The 21,373-nt window shown below is 58.9% G+C and overlaps 1 protein-coding gene across 3 annotated transcripts; it reads left to right on the top strand.

The window, feature by feature from the left end:
- The first annotated feature begins 37 nt into the window (after nt 1-37).
- On the top strand, nt 38-20,754 carry MCM2 (minichromosome maintenance complex component 2). Of its 3 annotated transcripts, XM_032458789.1 has the most exons (18): nt 44-176; nt 547-644; nt 2,429-3,267; nt 3,911-4,143; nt 7,127-7,302; nt 7,387-7,647; nt 8,479-8,698; nt 8,923-9,130; nt 9,938-10,072; nt 10,395-10,586; nt 15,523-15,616; nt 16,515-16,765; nt 16,849-16,975; nt 17,436-17,548; nt 18,302-18,544; nt 19,228-19,410; nt 19,493-19,648; nt 20,157-20,754. In XM_032458789.1, exons 3-18 carry the CDS (start codon nt 3,262-3,264, stop codon nt 20,265-20,267), a joined length of 2,709 nt encoding a protein of 902 aa, XP_032314680.1. In that variant the 5' UTR covers nt 44-176; nt 547-644; nt 2,429-3,261; the 3' UTR covers nt 20,268-20,754. The 3 variants fall into 3 exon arrangements, with proteins under 3 accessions (XP_032314681.1, XP_032314680.1, XP_032314679.1); XM_032458790.1 differs by lacking the exon at nt 547-644 and having other exon boundaries at nt 38-176; XM_032458788.1 differs by having other exon boundaries at nt 60-644.
- Nucleotides 20,755-21,373: the final 619 nt, after the last annotated feature.

Genomic DNA, 21,373 nt, shown 5'->3' with positions numbered 1-21,373 from the left:
CCGTGCACCTGCCCACGCGGCCACGGCCACCGCGGTGCTGCGCACCCTCCGCGTCGCGGCAGCCCTGCAGGGTGGCTGTCATTCGTCGCATTTCACGGAGGAGGAACGTGAGGCTAGGACGTTAAGCACTTGCTTAAAGCCACACTACCAAGAAGTGACAAAACCCAGACCCGGAGGTTTGACTCGCCTTCTCTCATCTCCTACTAAAACGTGTCTCCAGGCAGCCTCCTCCGGGAAACCTTCCCGGATTGCCCTTTCTTGCCCTCCCAGCGTCTCCGCTGTGTTCACTCTTCCCTGCCTCGGTCCTGTACAGTCTGGCTGCTTCTGCCTCTCCGTCCTTGTCCCTCCCATACGCTCCTTTCTCGGTGCTCAAGTCACACTGCTCTCTGTCTCTTTTTCTTGAATGCACCAAGCTTATTCCTGCCTGCAGGTCTGCACCTGTCCCTGCCTCCCTGGTGCCTGTCATGTGGCCCCCTCCTACTTGACACCCTAGCCAAAGTAGCTGTTCAGTCTCTGTCACATGAAGCCCTTTGATTTCTTTCCCAGTGTTACCCAAAATCTGGGTTGACTTCTTGGTAGGTGTAAGCCAAAAGATGCAACCAAGGCAAAGAGCCGGAGAAGGATGGATTTATTACCTGCAGCAAGTAAGAAGAACACCAGGGACCTTTCAAAAGCAGTGCCTCCTCGAACAGCACAACTGGGGAAGTTTTAAGCTACATGCATATTCGTGAGGGGGCTTGGGAAGTCTACAGAGTCTGAGCTTTGGTTGATTGAAGTCACGAGGGTCAGAAGGGTCAACATTGTCCTGCCTTAGATTCCATGTGATCTGGTGGTTGAGGCTTCAGGCTGATCTTTACCACTGAAACGTAACCGGAGTCTTTACAGCTGATAGATTATCTTTCTACTGTTATTTCTTTTGCCTGATAACAGTTTTTTTTCTGCATTCTTTTGTCCCCTTAAGCTCAGTAATTACTGTGACCTATTCAAGGTCTAGCATTGTGACCCAGGCTTAGATCGCAAAATGGCTTAGGCTAAAAATGGCCTTTTCATGTCAAGGAAGCCAGGCCTGGTTCTCTATCTGCTGGGCCCCCTACCTTACCTGCTTACACCATCACCATCTCTCTAACAGGATCACATTCCTTTAGTCACTTCCTAGTTTATCACCAGCCTCACCCAACTAGAAGGTTAGTGTCCTGAGGATGGAATCATGTTGGTCACATTCCCTGAACATCCTGAGGCTGACTCAGTGCCTTGTGCAAACTGTAGGCCCCCGCTCTCCCCAGTAACCCCAAGATGCACACCCTGGGGGCCCACAGGTGCTTCACAGCTGGGCTGGAATGAGACTGAACCCCGCCTTCACCGAGCTCCTATTCTAAACCAAGGGAGGTGAGGAAGCCGCCACCTTATGACCACCGGGGACTTGGTTTATCTGGGCTTTCCCAGCCTGCACCTCTGTCAGTGTGGGAGGGGCCGTGTTCCATCAGGATGCCTGCCTTCCTGAAGGGCGGCTCCTAGAGTTTCTGCCAGGAAGTCACACACATCCCGCCTGCTCATGTTTAACTGAGAAAAACAAGTTATAGAGCCCTTCTGACCCCCAGGGACAGGAAACTTCCCTCCCACCCTGTGCCAGGACGGAGGAGAAATGGAGTATTAGAGACCAGGCCAAGTGACTGCCCGCCATCTGTATGTCTTGGAGACAGTGCAGACACTTTGGGGCGGGGCTGGAGATGGCTGGCTTCCTATTCCTAGCCCCATGCGCAGTTCTGCACTTTGCACTCTCAGTTTTGGACCTACACGTAGGTTTCTGTGGGACTTTATTTGTGGGGTAATGAGGGTATCTGTGTCAGCCCTCCCTTCAGGGCAGAAGAGCACTCACTTAATGCAGTCCTCTGCACACAGGACAGGGTGTGGCATCAGCGAATTTCCATAAATGGTACTGTAATAATGACCTGATTCCTGGGTTCTCCACCTGCCCTGCACCAGGCTCGGGTGGTCACCCTCCCTAGGCACGGCAGACAGGAGGAGACGGTGCTGCAGAACTGGGCTCCCTGATGGTAATAGGAATCCGAAAATAAAGAGTCAGTAACGTTGTGCGCAGTGGTCAGACACAAAGTGCATGCAATGTCATAGAATCACCGAGGTCTGTATCCTTACGGGACTGGTTTCAGGCTATCTGCAAATACCAAAATTCAAGGATGCGCAAGCCCCTTATTTAAAATGGGGCAATATTTGCATATAGCCTATGCACATCTTCCTGTATACTTCGTCATTCTAGATTACTTGTAATACCTAATTAATGTAAATGTTGTGCACAAAGGCATAAATACAGTGTAAATGCTGGGTAAATTGTTACCGGCTTACAGCAAAATCAAGGTCTGATTTTTGGAACTTTCTAGAATTAAAAAAATTTTCTTCTATCCATCCGTAGGTTGAAAAGCAGATTCAGAGTACAGACTGTAACCGCTGCCAACCTGTTTCAGTCCACCTCCACTTCAGGCAGCCTGAGGCATTCTCCTAAAACCGAGGACGGCTCATGTCCAATCCTGCTCGAAACCCTTCTCTGGCTCTCCACTGCCTTCAGAAGACTGGGCGACCTTTTGTCACCTGGGCTTTCCAACCTCAAGCCTCTCCCTGGGCATCACAAGCTGTTTAACCAGCACTAGGGAATTGCTTGCAGATGGCCATGGCGCCATGCTCTCCACATGTCTGTGCACGACGATCTTTCTAAGGGGAACACCGCTGCACCTCGGCTCTTTCGGAGGATAACCCCGCTACGTGGCCTCCTAGAATCCTGGGCCTCCGGGCGCTTCAAGGACTCAGCCTGAGCTTTTGGAGGACTTGACATGACACAGTAAGAAGACCTCAGAAAACAACGCTCCGAGCCTCAGCTGCCTTGTCTGTAAAACGGCCACAGCGTGACCGAGGTCGCGAAGCCGGCAGGCGGGGCTGTTCCTCACTGCCCGGAACCAGCCTCCGCACCAGCCCCATCGCCAGTGGCTGGACCCGTTAGCGCGGAGCGCAGAGTGCAGAGCGCAGGTGGGGCGGGGGCCCTCGGGCGGCGGGGGGCGGGGCCTCGGGCGGCGGGGGCGGGGCCTCGCCCTCGGGCCCGCCCCGGAGCGCCGGCGTGACGAAGGTGGACGCCGACGTCGTGACATCGGGCTGCTTCAGACGCTTCCCGGGCTCGGGTGGTCACGTGGGCCAGCCACTTTTCGCGCGAAAACTGGTGGTTGCGGGCGGAGCAGAGAGGAGCGCGGCGCGGCGATGGCGGTGAGCGCGGCCGGGGCGCGGGGGTCTGCGTGCCTGCGAGCGGGCGGCGGGGGGCTGCGCTTCTCGCCCCTGCCCCGGCCCACCGGGACGGGCCTCCTTACCTCTGCGCTCCCGTCGTGCGGGCTTCAGGGCCCGCGGCCCCGCAGCCCCGGGAGCCTGGGCCCCCGGCCGAGCCCAGCCCGCGCCCTCGGGTCCTCCCTACTGTACTGGCTTTTGTCCGCAGTCGTGCCTATTGTCTGTCTCCACCAGTCTGGGTTTCACACCCTTCATGTTGTGGCCGCCCTGGTATCCCGCCTCCCAAAGGAGCTCCTGGTGCACTGGGTCCTCAGATGGGTGGGAATGAGTGCAGATGAAGGGAGTTGGCGGTAAGCAGGCAAATCAGCAAATGAGGTAGCCTCGGTGGTTTGTCATGGAGAAAACAGGCCAAGGTGAATGACAGGACTGTTTGAGGAGCTGGTCCTTGAGCTGGTCCGGGTGTTGCGAAGCCATTGGCGCAGAGCATTCCAGGCAACGGGAACTCAGCAGGTGCAAAGTCTGGAGGCTGGAAGGGGTTTGCGTTGTTGAAAGACAGGGTCACTAGTGCGGAGGGTCGACGTACCGGAAGGTAAGTCAGCGCTCACCTTCAATCCATTTACACCTGCAGGAATCATCTGAGTCCTTCACAGTGGCGTCCAGCCCCGCCCTGCGCCGTCGAGGCAACGACCCTCTCACCTCCAGTCCTGGGCGAAGCTCCCGGCGTGCGGATGCCCTGACCTCCAGCCCTGGCCGAGACCTTCCTCCCTTTGAGGATGAGTCGGAGGGGCTGTTGGGCACAGAGGGGCCCCTGGAGGAGGAGGAAGAGGATGGAGAGGAGCTTTTCGGAGATGGCATGGAAAGGTAGGTGTTCAAGGCCCTGCGTGCCACAGAGCTTTGCAGGGAGTCTGTTGTGTGTCTGGCAACCTTGCTTTGGGTCCTGGGGAAGCAGATGAGTCACAGCCTCCTTGCCTTTGATCTTGGTCCAGGGTCTGGGGAGGCCACAGTGTGTCCAGGTAGCCGGCTGTATCTAGTTAGACTGGACACCCAGGCCTGGGTACGCCCCAGCTCTGTGAGACATGCCACCTAGGGAACGCAGGGGCTCTAATCGAGGGCCACACCAGGGATGCCAGCTGGGAAGGAAAGGAAACAGGCAGCCAAGAATTTCTCTGCAACTTCAGAGAAACTGGGGCGGGGGGGCTGGTTAATCAGGATTTAGATTAAATTCAGCAAATGTGCCTGATCTGTACAGGCCCTGTGTTCACACTTAATAAACGTACACATATGTACTGAGGGTTCTCGAGGTTTAATGCTGAGTTAGTGGAGTGCATTCTGTGAGCGAGCAGGGTTAGGTTCCCACTGCTGCTTTACCTGTATTTACAACCAGGATCTGGTCCGTCTGTTAGTGGTAGAACTGTCTGAACGCCCAGGAGCCTCCCTGAGATCCTGCTTTGGGGCCCGCTTTACTCTGAGTCAAGGCTACCAAACTGGGTGTGTTTGAGAGGACTGGTCAGGCCATCCCACAGTTCGTGGGGCTTGGCCTTTGGGAGCACTGGAGGGACTTCCAGGGGCCTCTTTCACGGTCCACAGTTGGACCTTGGCTTTGAGCCCCATCACTCCAGACGATGAGCCTGAGTGTGCAGCCCAGGCCAGACTGTGGAAGGAATGAGGTGTCTGGCTAGGCCAGAACAGCTTCCCTCTGGGGGGCTGTTAAGGCAGAACGCCCCTCCCTCCACCCACCCTCCATCCGCCCCTCCCTGCTCCTCCTCCTCAGAGAACAAGACGCCCTTGCAAGGGCCTCTGGATAGAGGTACCTGAGGACTCCAGGCCCAGTTAGATTTTGGTTTTGTGGCTTTTTAAAAAACAATTTCACCGAGCTATACTTTACATAGTATGAAATATACCTCTTATAAGAATATAATTGAGGGCTTTTTAGTAAATTTCCTGACTTGCACAGCCATCACCGCAGTCCAGTTTTAGAATATTTCCATCATCCCAGTAACATCCCCTGTGCCTGTTTACAGTTAGTCCCATTCCCTTCCCCACCCCTAGGCCACCAGTAGTCTACTTTCTGTTTCTTTGGATTTGCCAGTTTGGGCCATTTCCTGTAAGTGTGTACCCATATGATATGTGTGTCCTTTTGTGACCGGCTTTCACTTACCATGGTTTTCAGGGGTCCGTCCACATTGGCAGACATGTCAGTACCTCATTCCTTTTCGTGGCTGGGTAATACTCCGTTGGAGAGCTAGACCACATTTTGTGTATCCATTCATCAGTTGGTAGACGTTTGGTTCTCTGTACTTTTTAGCTGTTATGAACAGTGCTGGTATGAATTTTTTATGTGAACATGTTTCGAATTCTCTTGGGATGAAATTCCAGTTCTGAGGAATGGAATTACTGGGTCATGTGACAACTCTATGTTAATTTTTCAAGGAATCCTCCAAGCTATCTTCCAAAGCAGCTGCACCATCTTACATTCCCACGAGTGGTGCGTGTGGCTCTGATTGCCCTGAGCTCTCCGCAGTGCCTGCTGTTTTCTGGGGCTTGGTGACGGCCACCGTAATGCGTGTGAGGCGGTACCTCGCTGGGTTTGATCTGCATTTCCCTGACATCCAGTGATGTTGTGCGTCCCTTCACGTGCTTCTTGGCCATTTGTGTGTCTTCGGAGAAGTGTCGCCAGACCTTTTGCCCGTTTTTCTGTTGGGTTGCTTGACCGTATTACTGAGTTGTAAGAGTTTTTTAGGAACTCATTTTGGATGCAAGGCTTTTATCAGGTATGTGATTTGCAGGTATTTTCTCCCCAATCTGTGGCTTGTCTTTTTAATTTTTTTAAATGGTATTTTTTGAGATCCAAAGTTTTTAAATTTTGCCTGAGTGTGATTTATCAGTTTTTTCTCATAGACCCATCAGAATTTTGCTGAGGGCATTTCACATGACTTGAAATTCTTAGAGTCAGACAGACACCTTTTCCCTGAGAACACTTAAGAATTCGGAAGCAGTCAGCCCAGAAACTTACCTGGCTCCGGGTTCTGTTTCTGGCGTCGGCAGTTTGGGAGTATCCGTTCTGAGAGTGTCGTTTGACAGAGTTTACGGCAAGGAAAAAAGCTCCCTAAATCACCCCCTCCTCTAAGAAGGGGAGAGTTCAAGAGGACTGTCATAGGGCTAATGTGCTGTCGGAACCAGCTGGTGATCTGTTGGCCGTATTTTGACACCCAGCTCTGTTGAGTGACTGTTGGCCAAGATCACATCCCCCCAGTCCTTGGTTTCCTCACCTTTCTGCTGGAGTGGTGATGTCTGCCTCCCAAAATTGCAGGGAGGGAGCAGTGTTTGCTCTGGGGGTTGCTTGTTGAGGCATCAGTCCTGGATGTGTGATAGGTGGACATGTGGAAGGGCTGGTTTGGAGCGGCATGCCTGCAGCAGGAGTGCAGGGAGAGTCCCTCCCCGTGGGGGGCTGGGTGGGCTCTCTGAAGGTTTTGTGGGTCCTCCGATTCTTTTTTCTCACTGGTGCTCACAGCTCCCTTTTTTTAACTGTGGAAAAATGCATCACTGTCGTCTCTAGGACTGTTTTTCCCAAACGGAGTCACCCAGGGTTTCTGTTTAGTGACTGGCTTGTTCCACTGGCCTGGGTGCAGTGCCTTCAAGTTCGATGCACGTGGCGGCATCTGCCAGAGTGTCCTTCTGTGCTGATCCACCAGAGATCCTTTCTGAGCCTTGGGTATTTCTGCCCCAGGGACTGTCCCTGCCACCCTGGCCAGCGCTCCTGAGCCCTGGCGAGCAGGCCCAGATCCTGGGTGGGGTCTTGCTTAGGGTTTTTGGTACTAACAGGCTCTGCCTTGGGGCTTCTCAGGGACTACCGTGCCAGGCCGGAGCTGGACTTCTACGAGCCCGAGGGGCTGGCCCCGGACGACGAGGACGTGGAGGAGCTGACCGCCAGTCAGCGCGAGGCGGCCGAGCGGGTCATGCGGCAGCGCGACCGGGAGGCGGGCCGGGGGCTGGGCCGCATGCGCCCCGGGCTCCTGTATGGTGGGTTTGGGGTCTGCACCTGGGGCTGTGGGAGGCGGAGGGAGGTGCCGGGAACACGGCCCTGAGCGTGTCCGCGGCCCCCAGACAGCGACGAGGAGGATGAGGAGCGGCCCAGTCGCAAGCGGCGCCAGGTGGAGCGGGCCACGGAGGATGGCGACGAGGATGAGGAGATGATCGAGAGCATCGAGAACCTGGAGGACCTGAAGGGCCACTCCGTGCGCGAGTGGGTGAGCTTGGCGGGCCCGCGCCTGGAGATCCACCACCGGTTTAAGAACTTCCTGCGCACCCATGTGGACGGCCACGGCCACAACGTCTTCAAGGAGCGCATCAGCGACATGTGCAAAGGTGCGCCCCGCTGCCCTGAATCCTGCCGCCTCTAGCCCCCAGCCTGGAGTCGGCCCCGCCCACTCACGATGCAGGCCACACCATCGGCCCCACCCACTCAACACCATCGGACCCGCCCCCCAGACCACCCACCCATTTCTGAGGGCCCAGCTCCATTCCCTGCCTCCCCGCCCTCCAGGCCCTTGTGGAGGCTGCAGGTTCTGGCCTCCAGACTGCACTTTGACCCCTAACCCCGCGACATGCAGGGGACGTGGAGCTACTTGCCCAGCGTTGGGGGGCGGGGGCCAAGACCTGGAACCCAAGTTGTTCATCTTTCAGACAGTGTCGAGTGTCAAGCCCAGGGGCCACACCTGGACCACGGAAGTGGTTTTAGACAGGCTTAAAATTTGGCAGACTTTATGTAAAAATCTGGATTACTACTTTGATCAGAAAGTGGCAGCACATTTCTGTGTGAGGAATTAATGGCATGTGGGTCTTGGTCCCCCCCCCCCCCCACTGTCCTCTCCACTCTTTCTTGTCTGACATTGGACAGTTTATTCATAGGTTCCCCTCCTGGCCCTCGTGGGCATCCTGAGTTTGTAGTAGGCGCCCACGGGTAGTGTTCCACTTAACCCCTCCCGTGACTTGGCACGCCGAGTGACAGCCCCATTCCCGGATGCAGAAGTTGAGGCCCAGGACATGTCACTTACCTGAATCATGTAGCTAACGGCCAGTAGGCTTAAAAGTGAGAGCTGGGCCTCTGGCTCAGACTTAGGGGCAGGGGCGGGTCCCCTCCCCTCCGGCCCCAGCTGAGCTCTGTGCTGAGTCTCCCTCCCGCCCACCTGCACCCAGAGAACCGCGAGAGCCTGGTGGTGAACTACGAGGACCTGGCTGCCAGGGAACACGTCCTGGCCTACTTCTTGCCTGAGGCGCCAGCAGAGCTGCTGCAAATCTTCGACGAGGCCGCGCTGGAGGTGGTGCTGGCCATGTACCCCAAGTACGACCGCATCGCCAGCCACATCCATGTGCGCATCTCCCACCTGCCTCTGGTGGAGGAGCTGCGCTCGCTGAGGTGAGCTGAGGGCCTGGGTGCTCAGGCGTCAGTCGGAAGAGCTACGTGGTGTGGGCGGGCGGGTGGGCTGCGACCGAAGACAGCACTCACCATTGAGTGGCCTGGTCTGGTGGAAGCTGGACCCCAGGTTTTGGGGCCCTCACATGTAGCCCTGACCCATCCGGAGGGTGTGGGTCCCGCGTACCCCCCCCGCCAGGCCTCCAACGGCGCCCTCATCTCCGCAGGCAGCTGCATCTGAACCAGCTGATCCGCACCAGCGGGGTGGTGACCAGCTGCACGGGCGTCCTGCCCCAGCTCAGCATGGTCAAGTACAGCTGCAGCAAGTGCAGCTTCGTGCTGGGGCCGTTCTGCCAGTCCCAGAGCCAGGAGGTGAAGCCGGGCTCCTGCCCCGAGTGCCAGTCCACTGGCCCCTTTGAGGTCAACATGGAAGAGGTGAGTGCAGGGGCCAGCCCTCCGCAGGGGCTGTGCGAGGGCCGGCACCGTGGCCGCGGGAGAAGGCAAGGTGCCGTGTGCCTTGGCCGCACGCTGGGGCGAGCCAGACCGATCTGGTCAGCCTGTTTAGTTTGACCCACGTGGTGCTTTCATGAATCCAAGCCAATTTTGAAAAACCACACGATTTTAGGTACACATCAAAGTTTACAGCTTTTTTTTTTTTAATGGGAAGATCTAGCAGAATTTGGCCCACATTTCACCTGGCTGCCCCCTGGGCGGGGCACCTGCTTTCCAGCCTGTCACTCACACAGGGCGCCTACAGTCCCATCCAGGCCTGGTACCTGCTTCTCTGTGCCTTTCGCTGGGGGCCCTGCTCTGTAACCACCTTAGACCCTGCATTGCTGTTTTTAGGAGGCCCCACCGAGGGCCTCTGGGCCTCACGACCTTGGGCATGTACATACACCTTTGTAGATGAACAGCTGCAACTGTGAAAAGGGGCTTGTCACAGCGCCTGGGGTGGCCACCAGACCCTGCTACTGCCCTGCGGCCGTGGCTGCTGGGCTGCGCCTCACTGCTCTGCGGTTCTGAGAAGTGGCCCGCCGGAGCCGCCGTGCCAGGAGCAGCCTGCGGGTGTGCGCTTGGGCAGCCCGCAACCGGAGACTGACCTGTTTAAAATTCCAGTGCGCCTTGCCTTAGGGAGGGACGGCCGTACGGCTGGACTTCAGCTGAGCTCAGGCCTCTGTCCAGGGTCCTCCCCTGCCCTGTCACAGGGACTGGCCCCTATGACCATGTGTTTGTCCCGTGCAGACCATTTACCAGAACTACCAGCGCATCCGAATTCAGGAGAGTCCTGGCAAAGTGGCGGCCGGCCGGCTGCCCCGCTCCAAGGACGCCATCCTCCTCGCCGATCTGGTGGACAGCTGCAAGCCAGGAGACGAGATAGTAAGTTGCTGGGGGGTGGGTGAGCCACGTTGCTGCGAAAGTTGGTGTGAGCACTGCAGCCGATGAGAGTCGCCACTGGTAGCGGGGGAGTTGAGGAGGTCAGCTGTCCAGTCCTCGGGACTGAGAGCTTCTCCTTGGGGTGGACGGCCAGGATGGATGGGACACTGGGGTCGGGGGCAGCTATGCTGTGGTTCTGCTGAGTTACTGGTCTCCCAGTCTGTAGCCTGGGGACCCGGAGGAGAGGGTGGGTGATGCCAGTGAGGAGGTGGGCTGGCTCCCAGCCGCAGGTGGTCCTCCTGACCCTTCAGTGTTGTCCCCGCAGGAGCTGACTGGCATCTACCACAACAACTACGACGGGGCTCTCAATACCGCCAACGGCTTCCCTGTCTTTGCCACTGTCATCCTAGCCAACCACGTGGCCAAGAAGGACAACAAGGTTGCCGTGGGGGAGCTGACCGATGAGGACGTGAAGATGATCACCAGCCTCTCCAAGGACCAGCAGATCGGGGAGAAGGCAGGTGGAAGGCCGGGCGGGGCTCTCGGCGAGAAGCGGGTACCTGGGCTCACTGTCCAGGCTGCTCTGGAATCTCCGTCTTGATTCCCGGGCCTTGGAAGCCTTGCTCCCTTTTAACTTCTTGCGTCAGCTCTGTGCACTTGTGTTGATGGGCTGTGCTTCGGGGAAGAGCATAAATCCACTTGGGGCTGGCCTCTCTGAGCCTGTGTCCCCAGTGATGAGAGCGGGAGTGGTCAGGACTCACCCGGTGGTGCCGAGCTCTGGCTTGAGTGGAAATGGATGGGGCAGCTCGTCTGGTGGGTGTCCCCAGGCCTCAGGCCCTAACGGACAGTCCTTCCTCCAGGGAGAACGCTGCCTTGGCGCTGCTGGGTTTGGTTTTGCTTTTAACTGTAGGCACTTTTACTGAGGGTTGGGGAGGGGGGTTTACGTTGTAGAAATACAGGTGACAAATACAGGCGACCCTTGAGCAGCGCAGGGGGAGAGGGGCACTGCCCCCCACACTGTTGACAATCCGTGTATAAGGGGACCCGTGCAGTTCAAACCCACGTTCGAGGGTCAGCTGTGGAGCGCTGAGTTCTTGTCATGGGATTCCCGCACCCCTGGGCGCCCAGGTCAGGCCCCCCGGTCCTCCTCCCCCCTCAGCTCTCCGCTTCCTGTTTAGTGATTCACACAGAACAGCACGGCTGTCGCCCTGGGCTCTGCCCTGCTGCCCCAGAGCTCACGACTCACCTGGCTTGTTCAGCGAGTGGGCCTGGACCCCTGCACCCCCGCACCCCTATTGGGCCATCTTTCTGAGTCCACCGAGATGGGGGACTCATGGGGGAGGCAGGAGTCCCCAGCCTCGGGAGGACAGGACCTGCGGTCCCGCCGGCTTGCTCAGGCCTCGGAGCCCACCTGGGCCGCCCTCAAGCTCCGGGGGGCCCCGCGGGTCTCCTTCTTCACCGGGGTCCCAGAAAGACCTCCCTCACCCCTCCCAGAGGAGAACCCATGCTACCGTGGTAAATGAGCTTTCGGAATCTCTGCGGAGCGTGTGGGCCAGCTTCTCAGGGTGGGTGGACGCGCTGTGCCCGTGTGCAAGTGTCAGCCCGTCCGCACACACCCCTGATGTGCAGGTGGGCGGGCACGTGCTTCTAGAACGCTCTCCTTGTGCTGTCCTTCCCTCTGCCGTGAATTCAGCCACCAGCCTCCCCTCTGAGTGAGGAGAGTGTCGTGGACACCACACGCCTGCACCCTGCGCACGGCAGCCCCGTGTGTGCCTCGTGCCGACGCAGGCTCCCTGCCTCTCTGCTGTCTTCGCCTCCAGAGCCTTTCTTCCGCTGCCCACCTGTCTGACTAGCCGGGTCGCAGTTGTGGCTGTTCGACCTCAGTGACCCCTGGGTTGGAGAGGGTGACAGCCCCCCATGATGCTTCTCTGAGCCCTGTGGGGAGGGGCTCATCGCGAGTCCACGGTTAGGGTGGCTGTTGTCACCAGTAGCTTGGATGGAGGCGTAGACGGCTCGCTCTGCAACATTGGAGCAAATTAAAGGAACGACAGGCAAGGTCCCCAGATGACCAGACTTATTTGAACTGTTTAAGCCGGAGGTTTGCGGGTTGGTGGCCAGCAGGCCCCACGCCCCCTGCTGGCGGGATTTCCCCGGCTGGCAGGTGGTTCTGCTTTCTCTCTTTTTTTTAGCGTTTGAGTGCGTTATTACTCTTTAGCGATCAAGCAGTTTCACACAGAAGCCTGGGTGCCGGTCAGTCCCGGGTCTGTGGCAGCAGCCCTTTCAGATGGGCGCCCTCCTGTCAGCCCGCCATTCAGGGCCCTAGTCTCTCCAGCCTGCACGACTCCGGTCTGCGACTCGGCTTGCTGCCCACGGCATGTGATTCCGTGGGCCCTGGCCGCTGTCGGGGCGAAACATTCCAGGGACGCATGTCTGAGGCTTAGGTTTTGAAGAACAGGAGGCTGGTGCAGTCTGAGGCTGGACTTGGGTTTGGGTTTTGGTGTCGTCCTCAGTGTGATCAGATGGACCGCCCGCAGGCGTGAGAACGAGATGGGGATACTGTCTGCAGCGGTTAATGCAGAAGTTGGACGGCGGCGCTGGGACCGTGCACGGGGGGAAGCACAGAGGGCCAGCGGGAGGGTGAACAGCTCTGGGGCCCCGTGTTAGACTCCACCTGGGTGCCGTCTGGTGCGCACAAGAACTAGGAGTATGGGGAGCCGGGGTCAGGCCCCGCCCTGCCTCTGGCAGCAGGTGTTGTCTCTCCTCCGTCATGGGGGAGCCAGGTGGTGATGGGGTAAATGGAGTAAGCGTGTGGAACAGGCGTTGCTCCTGGCAGGTCTGGCTTTGACGTCACCCTTCCTACCAGCCGCTACGTTGCCCTGTCAGTTCTCAAAGTAAACTGGTCAGCCCGGGTGCCACGAGCAGCGTGAGATTGGCATGGCGGCCACCTTGCCATCCAGCCCCCCCAGGGAGGCCCCCAACCCGCGGCTGCTTTACAGGGAGGAGCCAAGCCGGGCAGCCTGCCGGGCAGAGCGAGCAGAAGCAAGCCGCTGCCCTTGGTCCTGGGGGAGACATTACCTCATCCTGCAAGGTGCCCTGTACCAGAGCCGCTCAGAAATGGCCTGGGTGCCGAGGAGCCAGCAGCGGGCGGTCCTGGGACACCCACGCAACGTACAGGAGGATGAGATCCACAGCCACTGCCGCCCTCCACGACAGATGTGGGTTTGATGAGCGCATCGGGGTGTGTTCTGAGCACGGAGTGTCTGCTTGGCACCGCACCGTCCCAGATCACGGCAGTAATCCTGTAGTGGGTCAGCTGTGTCCCACTTTTTTGGTGGACGACCTGAAGTGCAGGGGATTAAGTGAGATGCCCATGTCACGTGGCTCCTACGTGGCAGAGCTAGGCTGTCCACCCTGGCCGTCCAGCTTCAGTCCCTGCTCCCTCTCTGTGCAGTCCCCACGATGTGGAGGGCATGTTTGTTAGCGTTGGGTTATCGTGAGTTCCAGGGGAGCCCAGCTCAGAGCCTGGCCCACTTTGAAAGCTTTTCCTGCAGAAATTGAGACGTGCGGGAGTGGTGCTGCGACCCCGCATGTCCTTTGCCCGCTTCTCCAGGCATCCAGGTGGTGGCCAGTCTGTCTCTGGGCTGGGCCTCCTGCCCTGTTATCGTGAAACAGACCCAGTGAGTTTCCCCGTAACTACGTCTGTGTTTCTGGAGCTCTTATGCAACAGCTGTGGCTCCGCAGTTTCGGGGTGGCCTGGTGTCCGTGTTTCCCCGGCAGCGGCCTGGCCGGGCCCGCCTGCTGTGACGACTCACACGCCTCTCATCCTTACGTCTCCTCTCCGTCCTTTCTTTTCCTGCAGTTTTTTGTGGGAGGAACCGGGTCGTTTGCCGTGTCGAGGCCTCCACAGTCTCAGTGTTGCCAGTTGTGTCCCCGTGGAACACACTCCTCTGTCCCCTGTTCTCTGTGAATCCACATTCCAAGGCGTGATCAGACTCGGGGCTGACTTTCCTCTTGGGTGGGGGCTGCAGCAAGCTCCCCCCGCTTGTCTCTGACGTCACAGCCACTGGTGACGCTTGGCCCCGTCCTTGTGCTCACTGGGGTTGCAGGAGGAGCATCTTCCACTTCCAGCTCCTCCTCCGTTTGTTTGCCGGGACACTTACGTGCAGAGAAACTCCCTTTCATTAGCTACTTGACATCCAGGCGGAGCTCCTGCAGGAAAAGCAGGATGATGCTGATTTCCCTTTACTTCCCAGTTTTCAAAATAACGCGAGGGTCACCGCCCGCGGGGAGCTTGAGTGGCAGTGTGAGTGACGGACTCAACCGTCACTGAGGTTTCAGCCGCGGTTACCAGCCAGCTGCTGCCCCGTGTCCGTTTCTGCCAGTGAGCCTGTTCACGTGGTCCTGCCCCGTGGACGGGAGCTTCCCTGCTGCCTGGTGTAAGTCCTGCAGGCCGTCCTGCACATCTCATGCCCTGGGCCTGGACTCGGCCCTTCCCCGCCAGCCCCAGGGCAGTAGTACTGGAGACGTCAGCCTCTAGCCGCCCAGGCCTGGGCTGTCATTAGCCGCGAAGTGCCGTGCTGCCTCCCCTGGGGCTGGGTTTGCAGTCGATTTCGGGGCAAGGAAAGAACCAACAAAGGGAGACATGCTGTGAAAACTGGCTTCTGCTCCTGACTCACGACAACACAGTGGCCCAAGGCACTTCTGGCAGGGCCAGTGGTGCCACGGATCCTGTCTCCAGAGGGACCTGCTGGTCTCACTGGCCCCTGGCAGTGATGCGGAGCGGCCACATACAGACAGACTGCTGACCCCATTCCAGGCCCCCTAGCCTCCAGCTCCCAGGGCACCTGGAGGGTGTGCGGGTGGGACAGTGGGACCGGCCTCCCCACCTGCAGCCTGACGCCCCGGGGCTGGTGCTGTCCCAGCCGCCGCCTCTGACCCGTGAGGAGGGGAATGTGGGCACAGCACAGGGGCTGAGAGGTGGAGCAGAGGAAGGGGAACTGTCTCCTCCCGGCAGGACGGCTCTGCTGCGTCTGCTTTTACCTGTAAGTTCTCGTGGCATTTGTGTGCGACTCTTTGTCAAGCGGGGGGGGGGGGGAGCTTCGACCTGGCTTCCTGGTGGACCCGCCTCACGTCAACATCACACCCCTCCCCATGAGCGCTTTTCCATTTGGGAGCATGGGCCAGGCTGGCCACAGAGCCCCCCACCCCCATGCTGGGCGGGTCTCGTCTCCTGCTCCTGGTCTGCAGCCTTGGGTGGCCCTGGGACAGGATGAAGTGAAGGGTCAGGCCAGAGTTCTGTGAGTCTCGGGAAGAGCCAGAGAATCGCGAAGCCGAGAGTCCATGTGTAAGGTTCTGGCGGTGGAATCCTGCAGCCGTGGGTGGGCGCTCTGGGCCAGAGCAGGGGTGGCGTGTGCATCAGGTCCTGGTCCCATTGCCACCCCCTACCCCTGCAGATCTTTGCCAGCATCGCCCCGTCCATCTACGGCCACGAAGACATCAAGAGAGGGCTGGCACTGGCTCTGTTCGGAGGGGAGCCCAAGAACCCAGGTGAGCAGGGGGCTGCTTCCTCAGGTCCTGGGAGCGCGGAAGGAGGACGTGCCCACGGGCGGCAGGCAGAGTGCGTGCGGCTCCATCACTGGAGGGAGAGCACCCGCGGCTGGGACGCCACTTGTGGGTTACCGCAGAAGTGACTGGCGAGTGTGCATTATGTCATGTCCTCTTCCTAAGGTGGCAGAGGTCACAGAGAGGCTGCAGCCTCCGTCCACCTCGCCTTCTCATCAGGGTCCCGCCCTGCAGGTCACCTGGTCGGTGTGTGGCATGCAGAGCAGACCTTCGTGTGGCCTCACGTGGCTTACACGTGTGCTGATAGAGAATTTATGTATTTTTAATTCCTGTTTTTTATTGAAGTGTCGTTGATTTAAAACATTAGTGTCAGGTCAGTACAGCAGAGCATTTCAGTTACAGGTGTGTGTGTATGTATATGTGTTTTCAGTTTCTTTCCCACTGCGGCTCATCACAACACATTCGGTAGAGCTCCCCGTGCTGTGTGCGTTGCTGTCTGCAAGCGTGGTCCTGCCAGCAGCCTTCCCTCACCAGCACGTCTTTGGCGTCGTTTCACATTGGCGCCCACAGAGCGAGTTATGCCTTGAGGTCACTGACCCATGTCCTGGCCCTTGCTTGTCCTGTGCTGCGCTCATGCTGTCTTTCCCATTGGAGAGCACGCACGGCCCCAGTGTTCACGTTAAAAGAGCATCTTCACACGCACCCCCTCGTGCACCGTTTCTCTGGGCTCCATGCTCAGACGGGGCTGCTGGCCTTGGGTGTCCCTCCCCTTCTAGGAGGGATGTCACTCCGCCGTACGTAGTGGGCAGGCGGGGAAACGAGACGATCCCGCTCGTCCCGCAGCCCTCACCTCCCGTCTCCACCCTCGGCCCTGCCGCTCCAGGTGGCAAGCACAAGGTGCGTGGCGACATCAACGTGCTCCTGTGCGGGGACCCCGGCACGGCCAAGTCTCAGTTCCTCAAGTACATCGAGAAAGTGTCCAGCAGAGCCATCTTCACCACCGGCCAGGGCGCCTCAGCTGTGGGCCTCACGGCCTATGTCCAGCGGCACCCGGTCAGCAGGGAGTGGACCCTGGAAGCCGGGGCCCTGGTGCTGGCCGACCGAGGGGTGTGTCTCATCGATGAATTTGACAAGGTATGTCCCTGGGCCCGGAGGTGAGGGGGTTCGGGGTGTGGGGAGCGGACGGGGCAGGAGTCCTGTCTCTGCCTCCCTCGCAGATGAACGACCAGGACAGAACTAGCATCCACGAGGCCATGGAGCAGCAGAGCATCTCCATCTCGAAGGCCGGCATCGTCACCTCCCTGCAGGCTCGCTGCACCGTCATTGCCGCCGCCAACCCCATAGGTACACAGTGGGGACGGGACCGAGAGGCACCCCCACCTTTGGGAATCCAGTGCCCGCAGCACCCTCCCCCGTCACAGAGCCTGAGGAGGGACTTGGGCGACAGAATGCGCTCCCGGGGCGTGGGGGGAGGCGGGACTCGGGACACCTGGGCTTCATTGAGCCTGTGCTCAGAACCAGCCTTGGCTGTTTTCTCAGAAGACAGGAGAACTTCGTGCATTACATTGGGCAGATATGGTAGTTGCTCTCAGACAGTAAGCGCTCAGAGATCTGGTTCCCTTGCCCACCTTGTTGCTGGCTTTTCCTGGCGGGGAGAGTGAAGCAGTCTCAGGGCACCGCTGGGTGCTTTGTCCACCCTCCGGGTTCCCCTCCTGTCGCTGGAGCGACGTGGGCTGGGAAGAGCTCTGTGCAGTGAAGGAGAGGGTCTGGGACCAGCCCTGACAGGGAGATGCCTGTGTTGCAGGAGGCCGCTACGACCCCTCGCTCACCTTCTCAGAAAACGTGGATCTCACAGAGCCCATCGTTTCTCGCTTCGACATCCTGTGTGTGGTGAGGGACACGGTGGACCCAGTCCAGGTACCAGCCCACGTCCCAGTCTCTGCAGGAAGTCTGGGGACCTCGCGTGTGGCCCAGGGCTGTGCTGTGCCACATGCCATGGCGGCCCTGTGTTTTCCACTCTTGTTCTTGGTCTGGAAGTTCTGTTTCTCTTCATCTGCCCCCGCACCAGCTGCCCACCCAGCATAGTCCACACACGGCCACCAGGCCCAAGTCCACCTCTCTTCACTGCTTGTGTGTCTGTCTGCTACAACTGCATCCCAGCTTTTTCCCTGTGACCGACGCCTTGCAGCCTCTTGCCCCATCCCGCGGTCACTCTCATGGCCGATTTGGCCTCCTCCACTCAGAAGCCAGCGACTCCTCACAAGCCTGCTTGCAGAGTCCACCGCCCTTGCGCCATCTCTGAGCCGCTCTCCTCCTGCTCCCTCTCTGTCTACCCCCCTGCCCCTCCACCCGAGGGCCTTCAACTCCTCTTTTCCTGGAACGGACTGGGGTGCTCGAACGGCCTTAGCTGGAGACGTGTCCCTGGGCCCCCATCCCCCACCCCGCTCTCTTCTCTCTCTGGTCATTCAGACACTGTCCTGGCCCCTGCCTTCACCAGGAGGTGCGCCCCACTCCCTGCGGGGCCCTGGAGCTCCTGACGCAGCAGGTGGAAGACACTTGTGGTTAGGGAACATTCTCGAGCACACACGGCTCTCATTTCTTCTGTCAGCCGACTTACTCCAAGCCAGGTCACGGGGCTCACCCGCTCCTTCCCTCTCCGTCTCGTCTTAGGATGAGATGCTGGCCCGGTTTGTGGTCGGCAGCCACGTCCGACACCACCCCAGCAACAAGGAGGACGGGCAGGGCAGTGCCCCAGAGCCCGCCATGCCCAACACGTACGGCGTGGAGCCCCTGCCGCAGGAGGTCCTGAAGAAGTACATCACCTACGCCAAGGAGAAGGTCCGCCCCAAGCTCAACCAGATGGACCAGGACAAGGTGGCCAAGATGTACAGCGACCTGAGGAAGGAGTCCATGGTGAGGGCCGGCGGGGGCTGGGAGGGCGGGGTGAGCAGGCAGAGTCACACACTGCAGAGCCTTCTGGTCTGTGCGGTCAGTGAGTCCGGAGGCCTAGAGCAGGAAGGACTTAAAAAGTGATACTTTCCTTGACCGGAACTTAAATGCGCGTACACTTACCTGTCTCAGTAGAGGGCCGAGGTCCTCACTGTTGGGCCACTGATTCAGTTCCCCCTTGACTTTGCGTAAATCTCACCCAAATGAACATGTGGGCTGAACTGAGAATTTAAAGGCGGTTTGCTAGCAGTTGGAGTGCAGAATTCTTTAGGCTCCGGGCTCACCCACCCAGTCGTGACAGTGATTCCTCCTTCCCTCTCTCCTACTTTTAACGTGGTCAAGTCTTTTCAGAGCATTCGGCTTGGTTTTCACAGAAACACAGCTTTATTTCCTCGCTGTGCTGCACTGCACTGTGCAGTTCCTAGTACCTTGTGGTAACAAACACATCACTCGGGGTGCAAGAGTGCAGGGGCGTCACTGGGCACCTTTCTGCTCTGGGGGGGGAGTGAAGTGTGGGTCCACCTGGCGGCTCAGGTGAGCACTGCTGCCCCAGGACGGTTAGATGAGCCTCTGGGTGCTGGCCAGCAGTGCCCCGCCCCCGCTCCCTGCCGCTCCGCGTGGGGAGACCTGACGCTGTCCCTCTCCAGGCGACGGGCAGCATCCCCATCACCGTGCGGCACATCGAGTCCATGATCCGCATGGCGGAGGCGCACGCGCGCATGCACCTGCGGGACTACGTGCTGGAGGACGACGTTAACATGGCCATCCGCGTGATGCTGGAGAGCTTCATCGACACGCAGAAGTTCAGCGTCATGCGCAGCATGCGGAAGGTCGGCGCGTGTGGGTGCGCGGGGGCGCGCGGCCCCGGCCTCACGCTGGTGTGGCGGCTGACCTCCGCTCTTCTCCGCACAGACGTTCGCCCGCTACCTGTCGTTCCGCCGAGACAACAACGAGCTGCTGCTCTTCATCCTGAAGCAGCTGGTGGCAGAGCAGGTGACGTATCAACGCAACCGCTTCGGGGCCCAGCAGGACACCATTGAGGTGCCGGAGAAGGACCTGGTGGACAAGGTAGGCACGGCTGGGGTGGGGCTTGCTGTCGGGCTGTCAGTCATTGGGGGGCCGAGCAGTCTTTCGATTTGGTTTTTTTGGTTGAGGTGATTAGGTTTCTTTATTTGTGTATTTGCTTGTTTGCTCGCTGGAGGCACTGGGGGTTGGCCCAGGACCTCTGCATGCTCAGCACGTGCTTCAGCGCGGAGCTCTGCCTTCAGCGGAGCGTTCGGCCCTGTGGTTAGTGGACCAGCCTGGCTGAGAGCCGCCTGCCCGGTGCTGGTGGCCAACCGAGCACTGTCATGTACACTTTTAATCTCGACAGCAGCCAAGGAAGTCAGTCCTGTTGTTGTTCATCCTGCAGAGCTGAGGGGCACAGGGGAGCCAAGGAGCGTGTCCGAGTCCCCCGGCCGCGCTCGGAGCGCTGTGTCCAGCTCCAGGCCCGCCCTCGACCTGGCGCCGCTTCCCCCCTCCCCCGTGGCGCGGACGCACTCCGGGCGGCCCGCGCTCACGCCAGCCCCTGTTGCAGGCTCGTCAGATCAACGTGCACAACCTGTCCGCCTTCTACGACAGCGAGCTGTTCAGGATGAACAGGTTCAGCCACGACCTGAAGCGGAAGGTGATCCTTCAGCAGTTCTGAGCGTCCGCGAGTCTGGGCTCTGGCTTCACCCACGGCCCCAGGGTTTGTCTCCAGGCTCACTTCCTGCGCCCTCCGTCTGGGGGGCCTGCCTCCCCACGCTGCTGTTCCTGCAGAGGTTGGCTCACCTCCCCCCTTGGGTCGCGGTCAGCCCTAGGTGTCCGAGCACGGCAGGGGACGAAAACTGCTGTCCTCGTGGCCTGAGTTCCGTGTCCTGCCGGTTCTCTGGCTCCCGGGAGTAGAGCGCGCGGGTGCCGCGGGGGCCACAACCTGTCAGCACGGCCCTGCGGCCGTGGCTCCCTCCTGGCGGAGGGGTTGGCTTCGGGTCCGGTGGTGGTGAGCTGGGAAGGAGGGTCTTGGAGCCAGGCCTCTTTGTCACCTTTGCTGTGGTCACGTGTTCTGCTGCCTGCTGTTTCCCCATTCTCTTGTTTGTACTTTCAGTTCTTGTTTCTGTGGTTTTAGTTTTTAATAAAACGGAGTTAAATCTAAACACTAGTCTCAACTCAGTCTTTTTTTTTTTTAAGACTTTTAAATTTTTTTCAGGTGGGGAGGTGAGTAGGTTTACTCTGATGGGGCACTGGGACTGCACCCAGGACCTCGTGCACGCTAAGCAAGCGCGCTACCTCTGAGCTACACCTCCTCCCTCTGTTCAGTTTTAATATCACAACTCGGGTTTTTTCAGGGCTCCTCTTAAAGGCTCTTCCATCTGGTTTTCTGTAGACGTAGACCAGGTCAGAAGAGCTGTTGTGGGTGTGGATTTTCGGGGGTTCAGTTGTCAGTTGCTGCCTGTGTGGTCTCTGGAGTCCGGGAAGCTTGGGTCGGACTTTATACCTGGAGGGGCTGGAGGTAATGGCCCCTCGGAGGGAGCAGCCCTGCTCACCCCCAGCGCTACCACTGACCACTCCCTGGAGGTTCCCCCCGGCCCGTTGCCCTGGTGGTGGGGCACACCCACAGGTCTTCCTGTTTCTTACCTGAGATGGAGCAGAAGTGTCTCCTTGTGTTGGATCTCCCACCTTGTCCAGGTTTTCCCTTCTGGGACCTTCCAAGATGAGCACTGCAATGAAAGCCTTGCAGGCGTCCGATGAAACTCTCTCACGCCCTCACTCCTC

The sequence above is a fragment of the Camelus ferus genome, chromosome 17, assembly GCF_009834535.1.
Source record: "Camelus ferus isolate YT-003-E chromosome 17, BCGSAC_Cfer_1.0, whole genome shotgun sequence".
NCBI lineage: Eukaryota > Metazoa > Chordata > Mammalia > Artiodactyla > Camelidae > Camelus > Camelus ferus.
Note: the sequence above shows the minus strand (reverse complement) of the source record. Positions and strands in the feature narration are given on the sequence as shown.

What these genes read in the sequence shown, in the direction of transcription:
- MCM2 (XM_032458790.1), top strand. An exon ending in ACACGGTGGACCCAGTCCAG is followed by an intron (nt 17,549 to 18,301) that starts GTACCAGCCCAC and finishes GTCTCGTCTTAG; the next exon opens with GATGAGATGCTGGCCCGGTT. An exon ending in AGAAGGACCTGGTGGACAAG is followed by an intron (nt 19,649 to 20,156) that starts GTAGGCACGGCT and finishes CCCCTGTTGCAG; the next exon opens with GCTCGTCAGATCAACGTGCA.